The 27,856-nt window shown below is 43.4% G+C and overlaps 1 protein-coding gene across 4 annotated transcripts; it reads left to right on the top strand.

The window, feature by feature from the left end:
* The first annotated feature begins 37 nt into the window (after nucleotides 1-37).
* pum1 (pumilio RNA-binding family member 1) lies at nucleotides 38-26,704 on the top strand. Of its 4 annotated transcripts, none has more exons than XM_014337021.2 (23): nucleotides 38-161; nucleotides 4,129-4,301; nucleotides 8,257-8,379; nucleotides 9,032-9,100; nucleotides 10,244-10,346; nucleotides 12,466-12,659; nucleotides 12,866-13,038; nucleotides 13,133-13,397; nucleotides 13,485-13,578; nucleotides 13,975-14,073; nucleotides 14,223-14,365; nucleotides 14,610-14,748; nucleotides 14,837-14,971; nucleotides 15,366-15,665; nucleotides 17,376-17,618; nucleotides 18,378-18,648; nucleotides 20,166-20,295; nucleotides 20,495-20,629; nucleotides 21,307-21,444; nucleotides 22,101-22,226; nucleotides 22,429-22,550; nucleotides 23,006-23,198; nucleotides 24,837-26,704. In XM_014337021.2, exons 2-23 carry the CDS (start codon nucleotides 4,140-4,142, stop codon nucleotides 24,966-24,968), a joined length of 3,489 nt encoding a protein of 1,162 aa, XP_014192507.1. In that variant the 5' UTR covers nucleotides 38-161; nucleotides 4,129-4,139; the 3' UTR covers nucleotides 24,969-26,704. The 4 variants fall into 4 exon arrangements, with proteins under 4 accessions (XP_014192507.1, XP_014192506.1, XP_005933030.1 ...); XM_014337020.2 differs by having other exon boundaries at nucleotides 18,354-18,648; XM_005932968.3 differs by having other exon boundaries at nucleotides 10,241-10,346.
* Nucleotides 26,705-27,856: the final 1,152 nt, after the last annotated feature.

Here is a 27,856-nt window from a genome sequence, read left to right as displayed (position 1 = left end):
CTCCCGGTTGGCGCAGTGAACCGTACGCTCTCTCTCATCCCTTCCCGTCATGCAGCGCTCTTGCCTGCTCCTCCGTCGAGCCGCCATGTTGTCGGAGTGAAAGCCTGGGGTGTTAGAGAGAAACTGGGGCTGAAATCCGCGACCATCCACCCTCTCCGCCGGTGAGTATCGAGTCGTTAGCGGTCGCGGTTGCTCAGGGGGGTGTTTATGCACGCTTCGGTGCGGGTATTGTCGTTACTGCGGCTCTGAAAGGGCGCTAAACGAGAATATTTTGCGAGGCTGAAGCGGCTGCCTCCCTTTCTGCTGCCTGCCTCCTTCCTCCCGTTGTGTCGGTCTTCCGCTCCAGACAGCTCTCGGGCCTTTGTTAGCATCCGCGTCACCGGGACCCGTGGGGCTGCAGGCTCGGCGGACAGGTGTAGTCCTCTGGTTATTTATTAATAACCACACTACGGTGGTAGGGAGCGTGGGGAGCGGTTAAAAACACTGCGCGTTTGTCCACCGGTTCGCCCGGGCTGAGCTTATGTCGGGAGGCCGTGTTATTGTTGGTAGACACATAGGACCCCCCCCCCCCGGCAGCGCCGGGGCGGGCGTGACGGGACGCGGATGCATAAAGGTAGCTGCCGTGAATTATTTCACGAAGCATCCCCATACTCGGTTTCGTTTTGATGTGTCATGTCTGCCGGGAGAGAAATGTTGCTCCAGCGTTATCCCCCCTTGCTAGCTTGCATGCTGCCCCTCTTGTATTGTCACACCCCTGTCTGTGCCCGGTATGCGGTGGATTGATCCCCCGGTATTGAATGATTAACCCAGTTAGACCGTGAACACCGCCGCCTGTTTCCGGGTCCTCGCATCAAACTTGTGGCAGACCGAGCCGTGTGCGCTTCTCGGCGGGGAATGGCCGCACTGTGCTGGATTTCCGGGTGTTTCTCTGGCTGATTTCGGAGCAGTAGCAGAGGGATAAAGAGCTAACATTTCCTTGTGGCCTGTCCAAGAGTGGAGGAGGGATGATCAGTCGGTCGATTTGTTTTTATCTTATTATGGGAGGGGGGTCTTCATCCGGTCAGCTTGTGGTTTTGTCTTTGTAGAGGGGGTGTGTTGCACAGTGGTTACAGCAGACATTGGTAGCTTGCATGTGTTTGATTCATAGTGTCTGCCAGTCTCTTGCAAAGGTAATTACCGTATATGGCTCAGTGCAAAAAGAAGTGCTTGTAATTTCTTTCTAGCCTGTGGGGACATTAATGGGAAGCTGCTCATTTTAACAGAGATTAGAGGTAAGAGTCAAATACAAATTACACCCTTCTCTCATTGCTGGAGATCAGGGGCTGTTGTGCAAAATTGTTGACCACCAAATGCTTGGCCTTTAGGTCCACACCGCACATTTTAAAGATAATCAGTCCTTCACTCTTTACCTGGGTTAACAAAACAACTTCTTAAAAAATAAGCACCACATCTTTGTCTCTGTTACATGGCTAAATAAATCCTCTAATTCTCACACCAATGTGCATAGTTACTATTTTAAATTGTTCCTTTTACACAATGCACTAAATGCACTGCAGGTTTGAGAGGTAAATCTAGCAAAGACTTGTGCATTCCAATACAATAAAAGGGATATTGTTACAGAGAGCCTCAGATCAAACTTTATGGCCATTAATTCTGTAGTTTATAATACATCTGATCTATACTGTCATGGAAACTGTTGAATGATTAGATACCAGCTAACATTTTCATCAAAAAACTAAACATTATGATATTCATAAATGGGGGATGTATTGCAGGACTGATTTACCCCCTGAAAGCCATGCCTGTAAACAAACAGTTCTGCACGTGCAGTACTGTGCAAAAGTTTTAAGCCCCTCCTTATTTCTTTATGCTTAACTAGGAAAATGAGAAATCTATGCCATAGTTTTCAGGAATGCTTCCTCCTTCATACAGATTCAAGTAATGTGAACAAAAGATGTGTTTTGCGACAGGCTGCTAGTAACAGTGCCTAATGTTGCATTTAAAGTTGGTTTTTTGATAAGTTGTCTGTTATGCATAAACACAACACTGGTTCATCCCTTGAGTTAGGTATTTTTTTTCTGCTTGAATGATTCATAGGTCAGTGTTATGGGGCTTAACGAACAAAGAAAAAAAGTGTTCCTCTGAAAATGGCCAGGTGCAAGGACAGAAAATGAGTGAAAAACTTAAGACAACCTGCAGAACTTTGATAAAGACCAGTTAAAAACAACTTTAAGACAGTGTGGCTCTTTTGAAGCCACACTGCTGTGAAACACCTTGAACTGGTCAGGAAGTAACTCATCAGTGACTCTGCAGAATATGCAGCCTACTCTGTGTGTGTGTCTAAATACCTTTTTAGGGGTGAGTAATTTGTAGAAGTTTCACAACATTCCTGCCAAGTGAACCTTTGTCACTGGAGTTCATGGCAGCGTGTTTGCATCAGCCAGATACAGAGGGTGCAGTAAAGTTTACATTCTGCTGCCGATAGGCAGGTTGGCAGTTAAATCAGCTGCTGCCCTGGGCTGGCTTGTAAAATGTTCTCTGGTTTACTTCTGTATCTGTTGATCCCAGTGCTCTTGTGCTGATCCTCAGCAGTTAGGCAGCTTTAATAACAGTTCACCATTTTGTCGTAAGAGTGTTATACCAACAGTCTGGTAAGCAGTATTGCAGCATTGTGTGTGATATTCTTTGACCTTTCTTCACAAAGAATAAAGTCCAAAGATGGTTTGAAGGTTTGACTGTTTTAGTTAGGTTAAAATTTTATTTTTTAGGTACATTGTAGTGCTTTTGAATTGTGATTCTAATATATAACCTGTGCACACTGATAGATTTAAAGTTTGCTTTTAGCTCGCGTGAAGCTAGTTTTTGTTGTTGTATTGCAGTTGCAATACAATTCAACATGTAGTTGAAGCTAGTTTTTGTTATTGTATTGCAGTTGCAATACAATTCAACATGCAGTTGAAGCTAGTTTTTGTTATTGTATTGCAGTTGCAATACAATTCAACATGTAGTTGAAGCTAGTTTTTGTTATTGTATTGCAGTTGCAATACAATTCAACATGCAGTTGAAGCTAGTTTTTGTTATTGTATTGCAGTTGCATAAAACAGCGTTAACTGTCACCTGGTGCAGAAAGTAAACAATATTTGTTTAAATATTTTTGCATCTCTGGTTTGTTGTCAAACGTGTGAGGGCTGCCCTACTGGAAAATGAATGAATTTTGGCTCAATTTCCTTTGTTTTCTCATTTGTGCCTTAATCAAGAAGTTTATGTCATTAATACTGCAAAACAAAGTGGGTTACACTGAACAATGAAATTCTGACTTTGCAGGTTCCCTTCACACAAGTAAAAACAAAATTAAAATACAAAATAATAAGCACAGAAAATAAATAACATAAAGCAAGTACTACAGTACACTGGAGTGTAGTCAGAATATAAAGTGCAGTTTGTTATCTATATTAATTGGTTTACAGGATAGTGGCACCGAGCCTGACCTTTGACCACAACTCTGGGGGAACCGTAATATTACAGACAAATGATTTGGTTCATTTTGCTTCATATGCTTCCAGCCACCTCGTTTCTGAGTTAAGGGTCATTGTTCACAGAAGTTTAATTGCTGTGAACTAATTTGGCATCAAGCTGGCATGATGACATGGGAAAATGTTAGGTATGAAGATAATATAGTGGGATATCAGCTTTATTATTCTGAGTTGTTTTTAGAGGAGCATGTATTATACAACCCTGCAGTACATCCACCCTGGCAAAAGTCAGCTTTGTTGTTGTTGTTTTTGTGGAGATGCATGGATTCATGCTTTAGATTGTTGTGCTGATTAATTATGCTGCATTGTGTTGCAGTGTGTTTTTTCCCTTTCTTCTCATTTAGGAGCAGATGAGCTTTTAATTTACAGCCCACAAATGAATAAACATCAAATCTCAATAATTATTTTATTGCAGCGAAGTTGGTTATTGGACTGCAGCGTTTTTATTCATAATTTGACACTTGTGCTTTGCGGCTGTTGGATCTTCACCGTTCATCATAAGATTCGGTGTTAAATTGGTCAGAGTGCTCCAAACTTTTACTATGTTGAACTGTTATGTTTTCTGTGACTGATGCATTTCACTCACTCTGGACAGGCTGTGGTGGAATGAGCAGTGTGTGTGTGTTGAAGAGGAAAGCAGTGCTCTGGCAGGATTCATTCAGCCCCCACCATAGAAGTACTTCTCCCAGCATGCCCGTGGTGCTGAGCAGCGGAGGACATGCCCCTCCAACTGGGCAGACCCCTCAGGCCACACCCCCCAGCCAGCAGGTAAAAACCGCCTCTCTGATACATTTGCTGTTTTCATTCATTCATGTCTTTTTCCATTGAATTAAACTGGCGTGATGACTTTCTACTACAGCGCATACAAAAGGTAAAGCAGTCTACCTGGATGGTTATTATAGCTCGCCTCTCTCTCTGTGATAAACACATTGTAATTCCTCTGACATGCAGACAATAAAAATGTCCTGCTGGTTTAATAATGAAACTTTTGAAGTGTGATGCTGTTAACAGCAGGAAATGTTTAGTTGTTTAGTTTACCCCAGCACTAACTTAACAAAAACAACTAAAAACTAGTCAGTCCAGTAAGACGAGGCTCATGTGTAAGACAGGAAACTGAACTGTAAACAGCGGATATTTGGGTATAAACTACAAAAGTACTGAAAGCTGGTCAACTGGTCAACAGCTTATCTGGTGTCACAGTTTGTTGTAATTTGGTGGGGTGGCACCAACAAGAACTAATAGACTTCTCACTCTTAACAATGTAGTACCTGTTGTTGTTTTAATACTACAGCTATTATAGTGTTGTTCACAATGGTGCAAGTCATATATTCCTTCCCTTATCAGTATTCATCATGCAATATTTTACCGCAAATTGGCAGACCACACCAACCTACCTTAATCTGAGCATGTCTGCCTTGTTTTGAAGGTTCTTGTCCTCATAATCTACCAATAGAAGGTGCTCCTGCCTAACTAACACATAAACAACCAATGATTAGTTTGTCACAGTTTTGTAATCTTTCAGTTCCTATTTATTTACACTGGAAACCATTCACTCATTGCACTTTGCAGTGATGGCTTGTTGTTTGCAGCATTCCAAGCTCTGGTTGTCTAGGTAACCCTCTAAAGCAGGGAATGGGCAATTAATTTTCCCAAGTGGCCAGTTGAGAAACTGGGACTGTTGTGGAGGACCGCACCAATGAGCTTCTATCGCACATTTTTGCAGCCCTCCATAACAGTTTCTTGTTGCCATGTCGCTATGCATCATTAAAAGTGGGGATGCAGCTTCAGTGTTACTTATTAATAGGTGTTAGCAGGTGTAGCTGTCAGATGTTGCCAGGAATTGTCTACGTTTTTGGGGTTTTTCACCTTTTCTCTTTGACATTATCACTGAATTTCTCAAATGATGTATTCTGGTTAGTGCTTGGCTAGCTAGCTAACTTTGTTAGGCAATTTTAACTGGTCATATCTGGGTGCATCTAGGCAAATGAGGGTAAAGGTCACTGATCTTACACCTACGGTTTTACTTTAAGCAATATCATAAAAATACCCATATGACTGTAATCTCCAGTACTTTGTTACAAACCCTGATTAGAGCACCAGAAAACGAGACATTGCAACACAGCCATTAAAGCTTGATGACACTCATCTCAAGCTTTCTGGAACATGTGCATTTGACTCGAGAGCTAATGAACCAAATAATTGCAGTCTTATCTTACTAGCTTTAAGGCTTTTGTATTGCCTCGGCTGTTATTAGCTGAATAAACAATGGTTGTTAAAGGAGCTCTGCTTAAACGGCTAGCATCACGCTTGATAAGCAGGGCATCAGCCACAGCAGAGGGGACCTTCCTCATTGTTAGATCACTAGTTTGGAAGGATTATGGTTTTCAAGTGAAGCGGTAACACCCTTCACTGGCTTCTGAAGCTCAGATGTTGTGAAAACCTTATTTTAGGAGTTAGCCTCTGACCATCTGATCAGGGTCTTTTAACTGTTCCACGCTCTTATTTTAAGTCCACAGGTGACCACGCTTATGAGGTTGAAGCGCATAAACTTGATCTTCATCTGACTCAGTTGTTTGTTTTAAACCACTGCATAAAAGTTATTATTGTTGTTATTTCTGCTACATCGGTTGTCCATGAACAGAGCTATTTTCTGGAAATGAAGCTGACATGTTGTAGCATGAAGGTGGCTACAATCATTAGAGCGCTGCCTCTAATGGGTTATTGTTTTGGTTTTTTTGTGTTACACATACAATTCACATGTTCGGGCTTTCTAGAGAGTCAGTTTTATATCATGAAGATTCAATTCATTGTTGTCAGCTCATTTTTGTAAAAAAAAAACAAACTCTTGGCTGCTGTGATAATTGATTCTTTGTAGGTATTTATATAGAAAGATTACTGAACTTTTTGTCACCTTTTTGGATGTGAGGATTTTGCAGATTAACGAAGGTAAAATGTAACAAACCATCATGGGCTGAATTACTGTGATGAATACATAATAAACCAAACATATATTCCTGAATTAAGGAATATATATACTTTGCGGCAGTTTGTAGCAAATGATCCCAAATCTCTTTGGTTTGTGTCAGGAAGGTCCAGCTTAAAAATCTGCCAAATCAAACCTGGAGCTACTCACTGTGGTGATCTGTGAGTAAAGAAAGAGCAGAAAGTAGCTTCATCTTGTGGGAGTTTTAAGTGATGCGCTACTACCTTTTCTTTCGGTGCAATGCATGATGGTATACTACGCTTCTATAGTGGCAATCAACTCCTCCTGAAACTTTTCAGTTTAGTCTCCTATACATCATTCACCACTTTGAGCCAGTGACTGAGCGACTTCACATTGTATGTGTTGTTATAGCCTTTTTGAGCATTTTTTATGGGTTATGTGACAAATATTTAGATTTTTTTGTGCAGTACAGACCATCCAAGATGCTTGGACTTCAGTTTTGGTGAGTGAAGTTCTGGTGATGATAATGATGGTGATGATTAAATGCAAAGTGTTGGATAAACACATACCAGAAAGAGATGAGTGAAGATGAAACCCTCAGTGCATCATGGGAAGCCCCTATCAGCCTAGACCTATTGCATTAGCTTTTAACTTGGCCCTTAGCACTCTAGCCTCTTATCCATATAAGGTCACTTCTGATGTTGAAGCTAGACAATGGTCAAAAACCAGTAAGTGTCACATGTCTTTGGTTTGGACACACCGTCTATCCTTATGTCCTCCTCGCTGCTGGATTTCCTGCTGTACTCGTTTTACAGCCAAAAATGTTCCTGAAGCTCATCTGTAGTGTCCTCTGCTGCTTAACTGAAATGTTGTTTGGTAGTCTGAAATGTGGCCCCCAAATCTGTTAATACTGTGATGCTGCTGTGACAGGTCTGAACGATATACTGTCTTCAGCACTGTGTAAATTGTATTTGTTCCACAGCAAAAGAAACATTTTAAGGCCCCAAGGTAGTCTGAAGGGTAGAAAATGTTAGTTCATGATAACAAGGTTGGTGTTTTCATGAGTAATCCTTGGGGGAGAAGAATGTTTTCTGATAAGCAACAATTTGGTCTGACTGGTTGTCTTGTGCTTTGCGTGTACAGCAAACAGTAAGCCCAGCTGTTTCCAGTACATGGTAACCGTGGATTCTTTGATGGTGGTGTCTTGTGGGGGAATTTTGAGTTTTCCCTCAAAGTGAGGGAGGGAGGAAGTGACTGGAGGCTTTTCTGTTAAACAGAAGTATTGCCTCTTACTTGGACCTGAGAGGATGTGGCCTTACATACTTCAGCCTGTTGTCGTGTTTGAGTGATGCTGCTGATTTCTGAAAAAATCCAAATGACACATCCTGAGAGATGATATTTAACTGGGGAAAACTTCAGCTTTTAAAGATGTGTTTATATTGTAATACTGATTTTCTTTTTACCTCTGAAACATGCCCTCCATGCAGTAATAATTAAAAAGACTAAAACCAAAACTTAAACAATAAAAACTCAACTGAAAGAAGGAAATTCACTCTGAAAAGTGAAACTGAACTATATTAAAAACAAAAAGTCAAAATAAAACATAAAATAACTAATTAGGAAAACCCCCCAAAACAATAAGAACTCTGGTTTCTGTGTATATTTTCAGCATGTTCAGCTCTGGTGAATAACGTTTGCAGTCTTTCTCAGGCACTGTGTTCTGGTTGCTGTTACCAGTAATTCCAGGGTAATGTGCATGTGTGTACTTGTGTCTCTCAGGGTGTGGCGGGCGCTGGACGTTCCCAGGACGATGCCATGGTAGACTACTTCTTCCAGCGGCAGCATGGCGAACAGCCCGGCAAACATCGCTGGCCCACTGGAGACAACATCCATGACAGCCAGGTGTGTGTGTGTGTGTGTGTGTGTGTTAATGTTGCACAAGTGGCAACATACAGCAGAGACATTAAAGGAATCAAATTTTTTGTTAGTGACCTGGTAACACTGCCGAAGTTAAAGAGCTGCCACGGCTGTTATAACCCTTACAAAATGCCTTTGTGTAGATGAGTTAGTGACACAACCTGATCAGCTGTCATGTTGTCTTGTGATGCAACATACATCATCTTTATTACACGGTGGTGTAACCATCGGTATCCTTGCATCTGTCCATTGCCAGCTATTTCTTTTTTTTCACAAATCCCTCCAACTCTTCCACGTTTGTGAAAGTTTCGGGGCGTTTTTTTTTTTCATTTCACCTGATGCATCTCTCTGCACCATCTTTTTCAGCGTCCTTAAACACAGTGTGGTGATAAGCATATGTGCTAAAAGGGAAATAATTTCCTTGTAACTAAAACTCTAAAGTAACTAACTCATCTGCACAAGGGGCTTTTGTTGAGGGTTTAGCAACTGTGGCAGTTCTTTGAGTTGAAATGACAGATTTAATCTCCACAGCTTTCTCAAAATGATCACTAATATATATCTATTTTCTTAACATGGTCCTGATAGTCCTTGATAAGTGTTAGCTGAATGTACAGTCTCATTTGCTTTCTGTTTGCAGGTGCGCTCCATGGACGAGCTGAACCATGACTTCCAGGCTCTCGCTCTTGAGGGACGCGCTATGGGAGAGGTGAGACAAGAGTTGATGAATCAGGGTCACTTATTGTGAAGAAGATGATGACCTCAGCCAATAATGAAGCATTGAGGCTGGTTGCTCATGTTTGCACTTCTAAATTTAGGTTGAAATGAGTGCTTCTGACGAGGGCAGACGCCATGGATCAACACTGCGACATTAAACCGCCTGCCCTGTATTTTGTAGCTTGGGCATTTGGCTGAATAGAAACATGATGGATTACCGGGAGTGAGTCAAACTTGAATAGCAGGAAATCCAAGAGTTAAAAAAAATAGAAATGGATCAGTTGCTTATGAGCTAAAAGCGGTGTTGGGTTGTATTTTTTGAGACTGAAAAGCTCTGAAAGCCGAGAAGAGATTGAGCAGAGATGCTTATTAATTCGAGCTCGTTGGACCGGCTGTTATTTGTTTTGTATTTTGCACTCAGTAAGTCTGTTAATGTTGGGCCAGTGCCTGCAGTTAGTTTTGGCTTGCTTGATTACTGTTTTGCTGCTATACACTGTAATATATCAGTAGTGAGAGTGACTATTAAAAGCTTACAAAAATGACTCTGTAATCTTTGTTTTTTAACTATAAATGGATTTTTTTGCCCCCTCTAGCCAGAAGATACACATCAGATTAGTTTCAAAAGTTGTTTTTTTTTTTTTTACTGTGAAAAAAAGAAAACTATCACTGGGTGTAATAAAAACCGAGGAGAGATGAAGATAAACAACTGAACTGCTGATAAGGTGCAAGAATTTCTTTTGAATCCAAGCATGAAGCTGTTCCCAGCAGGAACATCGAGCTCCTGTTTGTTCCTCTACGCTAGTTTTTGTTGCTGCAGAAGCAGTTTATGTTTTTGATTGACTCATCCAGTTAGAATGACCTGTTCTTGTTTGTTTTTTCGGGGGGGTTCAGTCAAGGGTCGAAGTACAGATGTTGCTGGAAACACAAGAACGGACTGTTTGCAGCAACAAAAAAAGAAGTTTGCCCATTTGTAGTCTTTGCCATCCACTCAGAGCTCTGCTTGTACAAACTTCCTGTTCTGTATGGATTGATTTTTAGTTTGCCTGTTCTCCCATCTGCCAGCAATATCTGTGTAACCTCATCATTTCTTTTGCCACCTGTTTCATTTCTTCATTGTCTTGTGTCTCTGCAGCAGCTGCTAACTGGTAAGAAGTTCTGGGAAACAGATGACTCTGGGAAGGATGGACCAAAGGGGATCTTCCTGGACCAGTGGAGGGACAGTGCATGGGGGGCTTCAGGTATTTGCCATCCTGGGATCTGTTTGTGCCATGGCTGTAGGGAGAAGGTTGGAGTGAATGCATTTTTTTTCCCCCCACTTAAGCACAAAAACGACCAAAACAATCACTGTCAGGTGTTTGGAAAATATATATTTAGTTTCCTGCCAGACTCAAAGGCTGATGTCAGAGTGAGATCTCTTGTGTTCTCCCAGATCATGTTGAGATCTGAGATTCCTGTTGTATCAAATTAACACAGTGTGGTTATTTCTGTAGACGGGATGACAAAAGAAATATCCCGGCTTTTTACAAGTCATCTGGCGTACCTCGTACATCATGTCTGCACCGGGAAACAATGCTGACGCGTGTTAGCTCATTTCTAGAGTGTCAAATACTCACTGGTTCATGAAAAAAAGGGAAAAAAATCATTTTGTATTCTAATTTTTTTATGAATTACAGTCATGTAAAAATGCTTTTCACATTACTCTTTGCGGTCTTGTGAAGAAAAAAAACAAAACTAAACACACCATCCATACGAATTAAGTGGGTCAGGAACAGCTGGGTGCTGCTATTCAAATGCACTTAACAGATCAGTAACAAGTTTTGGCAGTTTGCTTGTCTGGAGGATTCAGGTGTGTGTTTGCACAATCCTAGCAAATTCCCCACCCCCACCTACCACCACCACCACAACAATGCTCAAAGAAAGTAAGCAAAACCCAAACAAGCGCTACATTTTGGTTTGCAGGCCTCAGTTAGTATGTCACGTTAGCAGAAAAAGACTGAACAAGTTTGGCATGATTTGGAAGGGCTGCCAGGAGAAAGTCTCTCTCTAAAGCTTTGCAAATTTGCATCTGAACAAACCACAAGACTTCTGGATCAAAGTGTAGATGTTTGGCTGTAATGCACAGTGCCTGTTCAGCAAAAACAAAATGCAACAACAGGACAGTAATCCCAACCACAAAGGTAACTCTACAACAGAATGAGTGAGGTGGGGGAAAGGAATGAAGGCGTTGCAATGGCCCAAAGTTCAGACCTCAGCCTGATTGAAATGCTGTGACAGGACCTCAGGAGAGCGTCACAAACAAATGCCCACAAACCTCAATGAACTGAAGTGTGGGTGAAACCCCCCTCCCACAACAGTGTGAGAGACTTCGGGCTATTTCTGCTACAACCTTGTTAATCATAGTGTGCTTAGCTTTTCACAGGGCTGCGTAGAGTCCTGTGAAAACTGAAAACGCTTTAAGTCAATATCCAATGAATAATCGAGTTGTAACACATTGATTTGATGTTTTTGGTAAAGCTGATGAGTAAATGAAATGAGATAAATTAGTTAAAACTTTGAGCCGTTTCCTCATATGCACTTCAGTTTCTGTAGAATCAGCTCAGGAATATTTCTACAGATATTTTTCTCACATGTCACATGGCAGAATTTATGCACGCTATACCAGTGAATGTACTTCACTATTAGCCATGCTATTCACACATCTACTCAATCCAGCATGGATTTCATGCAGGTTTTGTTTTAGGGAGCTAGTAGCTGTTGGATGAGCCGGCTAATGTCCGATGTGACAGCATCAGAACATTTTCCCCGTACATTTCTGTTAAGAGAGGTCTTGGAAAGTTCTGGTGCACGTGTGGGGATGGCTGTATCAGATTTATTAGCAACACCAAAGCTTCCTCATTACATAAATAAAATGAAAAATACGGTAAATAAAAGTGATGTGCAGTATGTAATGAAACTGGAACCTTCCCCTTTGCCAGTGCTTGTTTCGGCATGTGGTTACATGCGCTCTGCTGTATGTGTGTGAGAAGCTGCCAACAGCACTGATTAAGTTACTGAAATCAGCCATAGTGCCTACACAGGCCCAACGTTGAGTTTAAGTTACTCAGATTTTGTGCACTGTGTGTAAGTGGATTAAGATTATTTGATATTGCTGATATCCTAATTTCTTATGAATCTATCAAATGCATCAGGAGCTTTGTTATTTCGCCCAGCACATCTGTAACAGCTGAACATGTTGTTACTGCTCCGGATGATCATTTCTATTGAAAAATCTTCAAGCAATCTGTTTTGAAAACTGCTACTTTTTGCTTGCACAGTTTTGCTGAGTAAATGTGTCGTTCTCTGTTCCTCTCACGGCAGATCACTCGGTGTCTCAGCCAATCATGGTGTCCCGTCGGCCAGGGCAAGGTTTCCATGGCGGTGGTGAAGTCGGGGTGGGCTCTGTGATGTCTCCACGGTCCGAGAGCGGAGGGCTCGGGGTTAGCATGGTAGAGTACGTTCTGTCCTCCTCACCGGCTGACAAACTGGATTCCTGTCTTCGAAAAGGACCCTATGTAAGTGTCATTACTCAAACACTTCTGTTTCCCTGATCATGCTAACTGTAACTGCCACACACGGCCATTGTGTCATTTTCTCCCACTGACAACGTGTAGTTTTTGTCAGTGTCACTTTGTCCTTCCTGCGCCTTCCTCTGTGTGTACAGCAGAGGAGCAACACTGTGCATCTGGTCTCATTGTATCATTTTCTCTCCGTCACACAGGGTCAGAGGGATGGAGAGGTGGAGGAGGAAAAGAGGGAGAAGCCAAAGACGACGTTTGAGGGAGAGAAACTAAAAGAGTTAACGGAAGGTGAATCTGATGTGATCAGCGATGTCATCAACCCGAATGGGCTGCCTGTACAGAACGGCCTCGACGTGGACGTCAAAGAGTTTGGGTAAAAATCTGCGTGACACAAGAGGACACACACCCACACCTTAGAGAAATGATTGGTACCCTTTAGATATTAACCGAACCTCTGCTCCATGCAGTCGCCCCCCGGGCAGCATGCCGGCTCCCGGCCCAGAGGGTGATCTGCTGGGTGGTCCCGGGGGCGTAGGGCCTGAGGGTTTGACACCCCTGGGAGGTGGCGGAGTTCCCAAACCTCCTGATGACTTTTCTGGCGTGGAACAAGGTGGTGTTACCATGGACCCCATGGAGTCTGTGATGGAGCCGCTTCAGTTTGACTACAATTCTCAGATGCCCATGGACTCTGCACCCACTGTGGGCCTATTTGATTACACTAACCAGCAGCAGGTAAGATCACCAGACAGAGGAGTTATTTAGCGTGTGTTAACAGCACTCAGCTCACCTATGGTTCACCTTTCTTCATGCTGTTTGCAGCTGTTTCAGAGAAACAATGCCCTAGCAGTGCAGCAGTTAACAGCAGCCCAGCAACAGCAGTACGCACTGGCAGCCGCACAGCAGCCTCACATTGGTAAGTGTGTCTGTCTAAACTGCATGTCAGATGGTTGTATGGCTTCACGCACGCATTATCTTTGAACTACCCAAAAACAAACAGTCACGTGCATTTCATGATGATTGGCCAGCTTCTTCTTCTGGTATATTTGTATTCGTAGCACAGGGTTTCCACTAATGTTTGCAAAGCTTGACCCCCCGGCTCGGTGTATAGACTGGCTGTTTTTATTGTTTGTCTTTCAGTTTAAAATAAAATAATGCCTTAAAGATTGAGATTTGATTAGTAAATATGACATCCTTGCGAGTCTCTTAAGTAGTTATGCCATAGCTTCACAACAAGTCCTGTGATTTTCCTTCATGTATTATGTAAAGCCCTTTTGCCCTGGTCCACCTTTACCCTCCTTGTGTTTTCCAGGTCTGGCTCCAGCATTTGTGCCCAATCCTTACATCATCAGTGCTGCGCCGCCAGGGACAGACCCATACGCAGCGGGCCTAGCAGCAGCAGCTACACTCGGTGAGACGTTCTTCTTTTTAGACGCGCTGTCACCTCCGTTTAGATTTCTGTTAAATGCAAAACAAAAATGTAATTTTCATATGTTGATCCATAAATATGGACACTGTTGCCATATCTCAAAGCTACTTTGTGTATCTCTTTGTGTCTAGGTCCAGCAGTGATGCCCCCCCAGTACTACGGTGTGACCCCCTGGGGTGTCTATCCAGCCAACCTTTTCCAGCAGCAGGCTGCTGCAGCCAACAGTTCAGCCAATCAGCAGGCAGCAGGCCAGGGCCAGCAGAACCAACAGCAGGTTAGTTGACTGTCCGACAGAAAACTGACACACGGGCTCCCACCGGCTCAAAATATTTCTGTGAGCGCTCGTCTCTCATGCCAGTTAAAAGGTGCATTTAGACAAAGACCTCTTCATTGATTATTAAATGATTATAAGCAAATCAGGGAACTGCTACTTGTTCTTCTCCCATTTGTGCGGTTGAGCTTTGTTTCTTATTCTACACGGAACAAATTCAGAATTTTGCTTTCCTTACTTTCTAAAGGTGATGCGTGCTGGAGGAAATCAGCGACCTTTGACCCCTAGCCAAGGGCAACAGGGTCAGCAGAATGACCAGCTGGTGGCAGCAGCAGCAGTCAACTCAGCCCTCGCCTTTGGGCAGGGGTTAGCAGCAGGAGTACCCGGTGAGTGCAAAACTATAAACAGCTCAGTTATGCGTTACTGCCGCCCGTCATCTACATGAAAGAAACATGTCAAAATCTTCTTTCTCAGGGTATCCAGTATTGGCGCCCGCAGCCTACTATGATCAGACAGGGGCCCTGGTGGTCAACACGGGAGCCAGGAGTGGCCCCGTCCGCCTCATGGCCCCCGCCTCCGTCATCATATCGCCTTCTGCAGCACAAGCAGGTAAACTAGCAGCTCACTTGGAGCGTGTGGTCAGAAGCCCAGCCTGCCTCTGTTGCAATAAACGAGACTGTCATGCACACAAAACAGCAGATTACAGATTGTGGCCTTTAACAGCATGTTCTAAATGTCCCATCTAACCAGAGCACGCAATTATGGGATTGTGACTATGTACTTTCAAGTCTGGACTTAGATTTGCACAAGGAGTTCCCATGAGGGAGTGTTACTGAGTTTTAAAAAGCAAGGTTTACGTCACTGATGGAGGTGATTGAAAGCATTGTTAGGGAAGTAAAAGAAATCAATCTTACGATTATCTTCAACGACGCGTTTACTTAACACAATATAAATTTTTTGTTGCTTTATGAGATGATTGACTTGGATTGTTTCCCGTCTCCAGTTGCTGCTGCAGCAGCCTCTGCTGGTGGTGCCAACGGCGGTCTTGGTGGCGGGGCTAACGGTCCTTTCCGTGCCATGACATCCCAGCAGCCTCAGCAGCAGGGTGGCCCCGGTGGCGCTCTGGGAGGAAGTTCCTTCTACGGATCCTCGTCCCTTAGCTCCTCTTCCCAGAGCTCCTCTCTGTTCTCACAAGGCTCTGCCCAGCCTGGACCAGGGTCTGCCTCCTTGGGCTTCAGCCAGCAAGCCTCATCCTCTCTCGGTGCCACTCTGGGGGCCACACTGGGAGGGTTTGGCACTGCAGGTGGGAATGCACTCTTTCCACATGATATCTTTGGTTCTTTTGGGGTCTTTTAAAATAAATCTAAGTGACTTGCCAATCAATGTTCCCTCTAAGCTGCGCGCGTGCGCAATTGCACAGAAAATCTGCGTTGCGCATAGAAACAAAATCTAACCTGAATTGAAATTAAAATGATTACTTTAACAATTCTGTTTTGCAGTGTTAGTCAGTAAGTGACTGGCTGCTCCCGTATGGGATTAGAACGATGCCACCTTATCCCATAGTCCAGCCGATGATGCGATTCACATTCGTATATACACATCTAATCAGCGTCGTCGACAGGCTATGACAGCGTCCTTATGTGCCAACACCGGTGTTTTAGCTAGCAAAGCGGCGTGGCTGATGTGGAGTGAAGCCACGTTAATAACAACGTGTACAACCATTGGAGATGTGAGCAGGACAGACGAACAATTGATGCAAAAAGTGTGAACTTTATACCAGTTTTTAAATTATGTTGATAGGCTGCGTAAAACCAGAGTTATGATAAAAATTTCTGCAGTGTTTGTTTTTTTTCCTGAATACTATCGTTGTTTATATTTACTGCGGGAAGAAACGGTAAAAACTGCGTTTTATAAGGAAAATGTTCGAAAGCACTCTCCGCCTGTGAGCAAAACCAAAAAACCCCACCCTTTCCTATTGGTGGAAAAATGTAGCATGTCGATCAATCAAAAAATGATATGGCAACGTGGCATCTAGTTGTTTAGAAAGCGGGGAAGTTTTAGGAGTGACAGCGGTGTTCTGAGATGTGAGAGATTTGCAAAGTTTAGCGTGTTTGGAGTCTAAAGTCAGCGTGTTGTCTTGTGTAGTTAGTGTGTAGTGTAGTCAATAGTTTTGTTGTGTGTGTCAGAACAATGAGGCGACTGCTGAATGTTACAGGTGTTACAGGAGTGATACATCTGCTGTTGTCAGGCCTGCAGGTATCAGACTGTTGTTCTCCTTTATCTCATAGTGGACAGAAATTATTTTTTGGAGTGGCACAAATAATTTGTGTGGCATCAAATTTGATGCAGAACAGCTGATTGTTCTGTAAATAGTTTGAAATGTTTATTTAAAAAAACGCCTTGGTTACAGTTTTAGGTAAACAGCTACAAAAAACGTTGTTTGCGTAACTCAGTTACTTTTTTAAAGAAGTAACTATATAATTAATTGCCCAGCATTGTATCATTATTTACTGTATTTTGCAGACAGAGAGTTACAGGACTTTCTCCCAGACCACAGACTCATAATACAAGTCAGAGCTTTATAAAAGAAAAAGGGAGAGAGAGAAAGTTTTGTTTTCAAAATTGGAGTTCAAGTTATTTTTACTTCCAGTAGTGTTAACGTGCTACACAGGTCATGAACAAGATTTGTTTACATTTTCATTGTAAGTGGGCTAAAGCAGTTAATTAAAAGTAGTCTAACATAAATGTAAATGCTGTAATTTGATTATTTTAATAAACCATGTAACTTTGGATGGATTCGATGCTGGCATGACCACAGTGCACACGTCTGCTGTTGCTCACAGTGGTCCAAGGGACCGCTCAGGGAGTTTGTGTGTTCGCTCAGACACATGAAAAATTAGAGGGAACATTGTTGCCAATGTATAATGTAGCTGTGAGTAGTTAAACTGAATAACAGTTACTGATAAATACAAACAGATAACCTGATTGAATTCATATCTTTGTCTCCCTCTAGTGGCCAACTCGAGTGGTGGCAGTGGCTCAAGACGGGACTCATTGACAGGCAACAGCGATTTGTATAAACGCACACCTTCCAGCCTCACCCCGATTGGTCATGGAGGATTTTACAACGGCACCCTGGGCTTCAGTCCATCCCCTGGCCCTGTGGGCATGCCTTTACCCAACCAGGGGCCTTCCCATTCCCTCACACCTCCACCCTCCCTGTCCAATCACAGCTCCTCATCCAACCTCAATCTTGGTAAGCATCTTTTCTCTGGATGTTGTGTTAATTAGGAGTGCTGCTGGTTTATAATGATGTTTTATCAGTTGATGGTTTCTTTACTTACCAGAACTTTTTTTAAAGCTTTACAATAATGTAAACAAATATGCATCATTTAGAGTTTATTCTAGTAAAAGATGTGTCTGGCTTAATTGAGAAGCGGCCGTCGTTCAGTTTTCCAAACTAACAAATGGAGCTGAAGATTTGTACGGCAGCATGTTTTGAGGGACTAATTATAAATTGTGTCGCAGTGTTTTGTTTTGCGTGATTGACAGTCGGCAGAGTGAATTTTAATGCAAATCAGTGTTGATGGAATGATAATTAAACAAACTGACAGTCAGGGCGAGGCTTCATTATGACTCGGATGGATTACCTAGCTGTGGCATATTCATTCACATGCATCAGATTTGTCATTCTGTACAGATTCAACCAATCAGAAAGAACTTCTTTGTTTTTGTTTTGTTTTTTTCAAAGGAAGGAAACAAGCGTGCACTGACATGCTCAGCTAGACACCAAGTTTATCTAAGAACACAGGTTTTTGAGTAGTAATATCTACTGCTCAACTTCAAGGATTAATTTTCAGCTAATTCTGTGTCAGACAGGCTGAATGATGTTCATTGTATAACTTGCGTTTACTGTTGTAGTACCTATTGGTACTTATTTGTGTGTGATGTATTTTTAGGTTCATATTCTCTTTATTTGACTTTGTGACAGTCCCCTTTCTCTCTGACGCCTCAGGAGGCCTGACCAATGGCAGTGGGCGTTTCATCTCCGCAGCTCCAGGAGCCGAGGCCAAGTACCGCAACGCCGCCAGCTCGGGCTCCTCCCTCTTTTCCCCCAGCAGCCAGCTCTTCCCATCATCACGGCTACGTTACGGCATGTCGGACGTGATGCCATCAGGCCGGAGCCGCCTGCTCGAGGACTTCAGGAACAACCGCTATCCCAACCTGCAGCTCCGAGACATCGCCGGCCACATCATGGAGTTCAGCCAGGATCAGCACGGCAGCAGGTACGTGTGGGCAGTTACCTCCAGGATAAAATAACGCCTTTGAATTCCCCCGAAAGTCTGTCCCATGAGTAATGGCAGTCAGTTGGAGGCCCCAATAACTGCAGGTTAATAGGATACCACACAACAAGTATGTGACAGGATGTGTTACTGTGAAACGTCAACTTTTAGGCGTACCACTAGTGCCAGTTAAGTTATAATGAAAAAGTAGACACAAAAAGTAAAGTCTGTCTGTGGCTGCGACTAATGATGTGCTGCACGATTAATATACCAGCCGCTTTAGCAATTAATCGTTCGCGGTGGGTGTTTGTAGACTCTGAAGCCTCCAGACTGTTCATTTTGTATTACCAGCAGTTTAAACACACCAAATCATCGCTTGTGCTTGAATTTCAAGTAATAACTTGCAAATTTATCAGGCCATTGAGTCTATTTGTCTTTAGACACATTAACTTATACAGAGAATTTTTAGTAGACAGGACAATGAAGACTGGAGAGAGAAGCGGGACGAGGTTGTGGGTTTAGCACAGGGGGAGGTCACCTTCTCAGCCAGGTGAGCTGTAGCAGTGCCCATCGATAATGTACTTGCATGGCAGGTTTATTTCTCACATATTGATCTCTGACAGTTGATGTGTGACTGAAGAGTCCTTTTCAAGAGCAAAATTTACAAAGTGCTTTTCAATACAGAGTAATTAGAATTAAAATGGTATAAATCGATTAAAATAAATAAAGCCACGTCTGAAACGGTGCATCCTAAGCTTCTGTAAAGGTATTAACAGTGTCAACAGATCTTAGGTCACTGGATCTATGTACAGCCAACATGATTGTAGTGGTTCACTGATGTATGGAGACATTTGAACGTGTTGTGCTATGAAGTGATCACCAGATTTTTAAATTGAACCCTAAACTTTATGAGGAGCCAGTGTAAGGAAGACAAAATTGGCGATTAAGCTCTTTAATTTCATGAAGTAACCTCTATATTAAACATTGATACTGACAGAAAAGTGTTGTCACTGAACCATCACTGCCCGAGACTGTGACGCAGTCCAGACATGTGCAGACTTTTCTGCTGAAGTCATCTGTGAACATATCAACATGCCCGATCTGCACGTCCCAGACAATTTCTTTCCACCATCTCAGTCTGTTTTATCTCTCTCCTCGCCGGGCATCCATCTCTTCACCTCACAGGCTGCTCACTTCCTTCAGCTCCCTCTTTGGACCGTCTCCACTCCGACTGTCCCTCAGGTTAAAGAAACTGGAGCACTTCTCTCTCAGTTCTGTCTCAGGACATCTGTCTCGCTTTATTGCTCTGACGTGTTTGTCTTCATCTCCAGTTTCATCTAAACTTTGTAAATCCCCTTTATGCACTTGGTTGATTTTATGAGAAGAGTCTGTGTATTTTCTCATGAGGCTTGTATACATTGCAGACAGGAAAAAGAAGAAGGGGGAAAAACAGAACAAAAGATGTTTGTCGAACTTAATTTAAAAGATATACTTTTATTCATCCTCGTTCTCTTTTAAAGGTTTATCCAGTTGAAATTGGAGCGAGCCAGTTCAGCAGAGCGCCAGCTCGTCTTCAGCGAGATCCTGCAGGCGGCCTACCAGCTCATGGTGGATGTTTTTGGGAATTACGTCATCCAGAAGTTCTTTGAGGTGTGTGTGTGCGTAGTTGATGCTGTGCTGCGTGTGCCTTTGAAACACCAACGTTAAATTTATGGGAAAGTCTCAGTCGATTATTCTTCAGAACCACGCCTAGCTTTAATAGCTTCTGTAGCCTGTCTGATTTTGCTTACATGTGTGGTGTTGCATATTGTCAAAAGGATTAGAGGCTCATTTTGTTTGTGCGTTTCAGTTTGGCAGCCTGGACCAGAAGCTGGCTCTCGCTGAGAGAATCCGAGGTCACGTGCTGTCTCTGGCCCTGCAGATGTACGGCTGCAGGGTCATTCAGAAAGCTCTGGAGTTCATCCCCTCGGATCAGCAGGTTATTGTAAGTACACTTGTGAGCGTGTAAACATGACCCTAAATAAATCTACCCTGTCACAACTCTGCTGCGCTTGGATTTCTGTTGAAGGGGGGGGGGAAAGGGGGAAATATCCTAGTGTCCCAATTTGTTAGCACATCTATTATCCACGTGCTGATAATTCAGCTGTGAGTGAGAGCACATTGCTCATAGATAACACATTTCTATTTATACAGCAGAATGCAGCATCGATGAAGAGGTACGCTGAGCTTTTATGTTGGCGCTCCCTTGTGAAACAGCAGGCTCCTTGTATGCACTCTATCATCAGCGTTGAATGAAGCTAAAGACGCCACAGTTTATATGCAAATGTAAACTGGTGCTATTCAGATAAAGCTAGAGGAATATCAACAGGAAATAATTTAGTTTGAAGTCAGTGTTTTAGGATAGGGTCTCTCTGTGTGTGTGTGTATGTGAGGAAGTAAGTTATCCATCTTTGCTTAATAGACCCCAATAGATTCCTGCAGGGCATCTGTTAAAAGCCCAGTGTTATTTGTCTGGCTGTGAGCCGCAATGAAAAATGAAGGAGAGGCTGAAAAATGCCATCAGGCAATATTTGATTTCTCACAAACAATTACTGTCCCTCTCCTCACTCCGCCTCCCCTCTGTCCCTCTCTTCTTCTTCTTCTTCTTCTTCGTCTCTGCAGAGCGAGATGGTGCGGGAGCTGGACGGCCACGTGCTCAAGTGCGTAAAGGACCAGAACGGTAACCATGTGGTGCAGAAGTGTATCGAATGTGTCCAGCCTCACGCGCTGCACTTCATCATCGAAGCCTTTAAGGGACAGGTCGGTCTGCACAAAAAAATATTTCCACATTCAGTCACTGTAGCACGCCAGCGCATGGCTGACATCCACACACACTCGCTGCTGCTGCCTGAAGGCAGCGAGCATATTGTCACCGCCAAAGCACATAGACACACATGCTCAGGCCTTTTTTTTTTTTTTTTTTTTTTCTTCTTCTCAGGGACAGGGTATGTTGCCTTGGCAACAGAAACCTCAGCCCAGTGGCGACAGCCATCTTCTACCTACCTACAAGCTAAATGTTACATTAGCATAAAGTGTTAAAATAAAGATTGTGTGTTCGTGCATCATCCTTTTGTTGTCTACACATGAAAGGTCTCGGTTTCTCGACTCGGCGCTCTGACAGTAAATGTTACCACCGTGTGAGTGTTTTGCTTCTCGAGCATTTGCATGTTGTGTAACGGCACGTCTCGTACCCGGTGGCTCAGATTTGTTTGTGTAGCTGAAAGCATGTCAGGAATCTGTGTTTCACCTTCCCTGCAGGGGTGGGCCGGGTATGCGAAAGTATGCCTCTGATAATTCGAGGCGCTTTGTACACCATAAGTGAAAACAGTTTGAGTTCATCTCACCTCACTGAGCTGGAGTTGATATGCGATTGTGAGCAGAATGACTAAAAATGTGCAACTACACGCGTCTCTCAGGTCTTCGCCCTCTCCACTCACCCTTACGGCTGCCGAGTGATCCAGCGCATTCTCGAACACTGCCTCCCCGAGCAGACGCTGCCCATATTGGAGGAGCTCCATCAGCACACAGAGCAGCTAGTGCAGGTGAGGCACTCAGCGCTGTCAGTCTTTGACTGCAGCTTTATATTTTTCAGGATAACGACATTTCAAGTTAGCTCAAAGAGGGGAAAAAGCTCCTCTCGGAGCCTCCAGATTTCTGAAGTTGGCTGTGTTTGATGTGACGTCAGAGGCACCAGCTGTCCTTCTCACGTTTTTAGTTAATGTGTCTGCGGTTTGTTTTATTTAGGACCAATATGGCAACTACGTGATCCAGCACGTTTTGGAGCACGGCAGAGCCGAGGATAAGAGTAAAATCGTGGCTGAGATCAGAGGCAATGTACTGGGACTCAGCCAGCACAAGTTTGCCAGGTAAACACCAATGCGCACGCGCGCGCGCACACACACACACACACACGTGCGCACGTTGTCAGCTCCATCTTTGTTTGAGAGGTTTTCCTTTGGTTTCTTCACACCTGCAATCAGATAAGGAACTTTTTCTGTGCCTGGGGGACGTTACGATATTTATGATAACATCTGTTACTCAGACACTTTGATCATGAACCAAACATGGTACAGCCTTTATATTTACACCATAGGCACACATTACAGAGTAGATGATCTAATGTGATTTTGGAGCTTCTTTAAGCTTTAAGTCACCTGCTGTTGTTTAAAATTCAGGCCAGAAATGATCAAATTGGGTTACAGGTACTTCATATGCAGAGACAGGCTTGTTGGTGTGGGAAAACATTTGCTTGTGTTCTCACTCCTCTATTCTTGTGGCTTTTATTAACACTGTCCCCCCTTCCTCCTCCTCCTTTCTCCAGCAATGTGGTTGAGAAGTGTGTTACCCATGCGTCACGGGCAGAACGGGCCGTACTGATAGATGAAGTGTGCAGCCTGACTGAGGGCCCCCACAGTGCCTTATACACCATGATGAAGGACCAGTACGCCAACTATGTGGTGCAGAAGATGATCGATGTGGCTGAGCCAACGCAGCGCAAAATCGTAATGCATAAGGTTGGTAAAGGGGCCAGAGGGGTCATCGTGCGTCCCGTCTAAATGTTGGGATAAAAGATGTGATTGTAATCCTCTTTTGTTCAGTGTTTACTGCAGTCACTTATGGGAAAGTCGTTGTTGTATAGCTTTGACATTTTCTGGATGAGGAGGTGTTTTCGGGCGTTTAGAGCACTGCTCTGTGTTACAATTGAAGGATAATCATTGAACATTTCACCCTTTTTAGAGCAATCAAATGCAGTATCTGTGATTTAAAGGTTGGAAATAGTCATTTTTATTATGGTGTTGGTGTAAAGTTCAGCACATTCATTTATTCCCCAAACAGCCCGAAGCTCGAAGTGATTTAAGATGGTTTAATTCAGCTCATGAACAGGAATAAGAGGTGAATAAATTGAAGCTGTTCTCAGCTATAAAACCTATAAACCCGAGACTATTTGTTTCAGCTCTAGATGTCAAACCCTGGGGAAGCTTTTCTCAGCAGTCTTAAATTCAGCAGTGTGAATTTTTTTTTTTTTTTTTTTTTTAAAGCAAATTAGATCACTAACGCGAACAAAACTATAATGAAACCAACCGTCACTAATGCAAAAATGTGCAGGTGGGTTGGATTGATGAGAGCTCATCCAGCTAATGTACTCTGTTGTTGTGTCCAAGTAGCAACTACCTCTAAAGCTATTAAGGTACAAATATGTCTGCTAGCTTGACCTCCATCCATAATGGGAAAGAACATTTCAGTGAAGTTTGCATTAATGCGTACACTCACCGGACACTTCATTAGGTACATCTCGCGAGTGCCAGATTAGGCCCCCTTTCTCCTTCAGGGCTGCATTAATTCTTCGTGGCGTAGAATAAACAAGTGCTGGTGCTTTCATGTTGTTTACACCAGATTCTGACCCAACCATCCGAATGAAATCAAGACTCATCAGACCAGGCGGCATTTTTCCAGTCTTCTGTTGTCCAGTTTTGATGTGCTTGTACGAACTCTAGCCTCAGTTTCCTGTTCTTACTTGACAGGACTGACACAGTGCGCTCTACTGCATACCTGGTTCTAACAAGAGGTTATTTGAGTTACTGTTGCCTTCCTATCAGCTTAAAGCAGCCTGGCCATTCTCCTCTGACCTCTACCATCGACAAGACACTTTCAGCAGAGAGCTGCTGCTCACTGGATATTTTCTCTGTAAACTTTAGAGATGGCTGTGCAGGAAAATCCCATTCAGATGCTCACTTTGAACTTTAGCAGCTCGCCTTGGCTGTGTCTACGTGCCTAAATCTATTCAGCCTTGTGATTGGCACTTGAACAGATGTGTCTAACAAAGTGTCGAGTGAGTGCAAATCAGAGGGCGAATTTAGAGAGCTGGGTTTTATTTATTCCTTTATTTATTAACTCTTCTAGTAATGTTTGCTCAGTCGGTTTATAGACTGGCATCTATCAACCTCAGTTAATGTCAGCCTCGTCACTGATGTGAGGTCTGCATGCATGTAAGGGGACTCGAAAAGGAGCAAATTTGTATCAATTTTTGACTAACGTGTGTGCGTGCTTGTGTGCGTGCTTGTGTGCGTGATTGTGTGCGTGCTGTGTGGTGTTGTGTGGTGTGTGTGTGTGTGTGTGTGTGTGTGTGTGTGTGTGTGTGTGTGTACACACAGATCCGGCCTCACATTTCCACGCTGAGGAAGTACACGTATGGAAAACACATCCTCGCCAAGCTCGAGAAGTACTACATGAAGAACGGCGTCGACCTGGGTCCTCTCTGCGGCCCTCCTAATGGCATCATGTAAACTGAACCCCCTCCTCCTCCCCCACCCCAAAATCATGTCTACCACCTCCCCACCCTTCAGCTCACCTTCCTCATGCCTTCATGTCTACCCCACCCACCCCCTCGTCTGACCCTTCAGAAAGCATCATGCCCACTTCACCCCACCGAATCCTCATAGAGGACATCGTGTACCCCTCCCACCACTGTTTCCATGACAACCCTTCGGGAGGAGCCTGTTGCTACAGGCAGCCTTAGTTGGTGGGTTGTTTTTTTTTTTTTTTTTTATGTTTTTCTTTTTCTTTTTTTTTCGTGGTTGGATTTTTGGCACCCCTCCCCCCACTGGACTCCAGTCTGTAAACTGGGTGCAGTGGAAGGCAGCGACGGTGGCAGGAGGGGGTGGGGGTGAACAAGGAGAGGTGAGACCCACTCTACTCACCCCACTCCTCCTTTTTTTTTTTCTTTTTTTCCTTTTTTGCTTCTGATAAACTCAAAAGATAAATCTTTCACTTTTTGCTACTGCTGCATACACAATCCTAGAGCCCCCTCCTCCTCCTCCTCTCATTCTAGCTATTTACCACTATGAGATGGAACGAGTATTTAATTTGTCTGACGTCCCCGAATCATAGACAGACACACACACACAGACACACACATGCGCGCGCGCCACCATCAGCTAACCAGCAGACAGATCATTTAGCATGGGAGATTCGTTTTCTGGTCTTGCTTCTATAAATATAACGTGTATACTTGGTGTAGACCTTTGCATATATATATATAAATATATATATAAAACTTTGTAGTTTTTCTGGTTTTTGATGTTGAATCTGTATCTATAATGTATCCTAGTAGTGACCACATACTTCTGACTGTATAATTGTACATTTGTAAACCCTTGTAATGTAAAAGTGCTTTACCACCCTTTTTTGGTATGAGAAGAAGAAAAAAAAAGAAAAAAATCTCACTCTGGGGGACAAAAAAAAAGTAAAAAAAAAAAACTGTGCATTTCAGTGTATATTCTCACCTCCTTGGTTGTGACATATGAGTTGTTGTATATTGTAAATTGTAATATCAAATTTTGTTTTGAAAAGCCCTTTCTATACAGCGTTGTACTTGTACAAAGATTCGCCACGCTTGGTTTTATCTTTATCTCGTCACTGCTTAACTTAAAGACGTCGATCTCCCGCCGACTCCCAATTGGACACGTTCGGATAGATTAGTGGTGTCTTCTGGTTTGTTTTTTGTTTGTTTGTTGTTTTGGTGGGGAGGGGGGGGACTTTTTGACCTTTTTTAAGATCTTTTTATAGGAATGCTTTACCCCATGAAATGTGTCATGTGTTTTGAGTACGCTGGCTGGGTGGGAGAAATAACTTTTACTCATTTAAACCCCCCTTCCCCTTCTCCCCCCAAACTCCTCAGTTACCCATGACTGTTTTCAGGGGTAAACGCGTGGATTGTACAGAGGAGACTCTTGTGTTTTTTGGCATTTTCTCTAGTGCTGTAAGTGCTGTATCATACTGTCCATGTCCTTTTGGGTGAGAGAGAGGCCGCCCGCCACAGCGCGGTGTACATTTGGAGCAGCCTTGTGTATATTTACTACGAGCACACCTGTAACCATATGTGTATAGTTAACAGAACCTGTGTATGCTTATTGCCTGGGCAACTATTTTTTGTAACTCCTGTTGTAGATTGTCTCTAAACAATTGTGTGATCTTTATTTTGAAACCAAACTGAACAAAAAAAAAAAACTTTGAAAATTTACCCGCCTCCGCTGTGCTTCATTGTGTGTCTGGTACTCTCGTTATGTTGAATCGAGAAACAGGATCCTCTGTGCCGTAGCGTGTGTTCGATGTCTACCGAATGGATACGGCTGCAATTACACAGCAAGAGTCAAGAGAGGGGAGCAGGGCGTTTGGTCCTGATGCTCCACTTTCTCCCATAAATGTGGCTGATTAATGAGGCTGGCACCTTAATGGGGCATCGCAAGGACTGACAAACCAGCAGTGCTGAATGGAAGAAGTCTGGAACAATTTAAGTAATGTGTACCAAAAACCGCCTCTATTATTTTTGACTCCCTGCTCTGTTTATGCTCATTATGTGATCGCAATAGGAAGAGCATGAGTGAAAACCCTCCTACGGTCAGTGGAGAAGAAGTCCTAATTTACTGATAATCAGCCTGCATTGCAGTGTTGAACAGGCCTCAGTCAGAACACATCCATCTTGTAGTCCTCCAGTGCTGTCATTCAAACACACTGCAATATATTGTCAAGAGTATTCAGTCACCCATTCAAATCGTAGGATTCAGGTGTATAAAATCAAGCACCTGGGCATGAAGACTGCCTCTATAAACATTTGTGAAAGAATGGGTCGCTCTTAGGAGCTCCAAACGGTGCTTGGAGAGCTTCACAGAATAGGTTTCCATGATTGAGCGGCTACATCACTAAGCACAATATTACAGTGGTGTAAAGCACGCCACGACTGGACTGTAGAGGAGTGGAGATGTATTCTCTGAATCACCCTTCTCCGTCTCGCAATCTGACGGATGAATCAGGGTTTGGCGGTTGCCAAGTGTAAAGTTTCTAGGTGTAGGGTTGTTTTTCAGGAGTTGGGCTTGGCCCCTTAGTTCCAGTGAAAGGAACTCGTAATGCTTCGGTATACCAAGATATTTAATTGTCCCAACTTTGTAGGAACAGTTTGGGCATGGCCCCTTCCTGTTCCAACATGACCGGTGCACAAAGCAAGGACCATAAAGACGTGAATAAGCACGTTTAGTGTGGAAAGACTTGACTGGCCTGCACCGAGTCCTCACCTCAACCTGATAAAACACCAATTAGAGCGGAGTCTATGAGCCAGGTCTTCTCGTCCAACATCAGTGTCTGACCTCACAAATACACATCCAGAAGAAGGTCAACA

Source organism: Haplochromis burtoni, unplaced genomic scaffold (genome assembly GCF_018398535.1).
Source record: "Haplochromis burtoni strain Fernald_Lab_line unplaced genomic scaffold, NCSU_Asbu1 Contig_163, whole genome shotgun sequence".
In the NCBI taxonomy this organism is placed as follows: domain Eukaryota; kingdom Metazoa; phylum Chordata; class Actinopteri; order Cichliformes; family Cichlidae; genus Haplochromis; species Haplochromis burtoni.
The sequence above is the reverse complement of the archived record's forward strand: the minus strand, read 5'-3'. Positions and strand labels throughout refer to the sequence as shown.

Coding starts and splice junctions, on each gene's coding strand:
- pum1 (XM_014337019.2), top strand. CDS start 4,140: ATGAGCAGTGTGTGTGTGTTGAAGAGGAAAGCAGTGCTCTGGCAGGAT. Junction 21,445..22,100: donor TCGAAGCCTTTAAGGGACAG/GTCGGTCTGCAC, acceptor CGCGTCTCTCAG/GTCTTCGCCCTCTCCACTCA. Junction 23,199..24,836: donor GCAAAATCGTAATGCATAAG/GTTGGTAAAGGG, acceptor GTGTACACACAG/ATCCGGCCTCACATTTCCAC.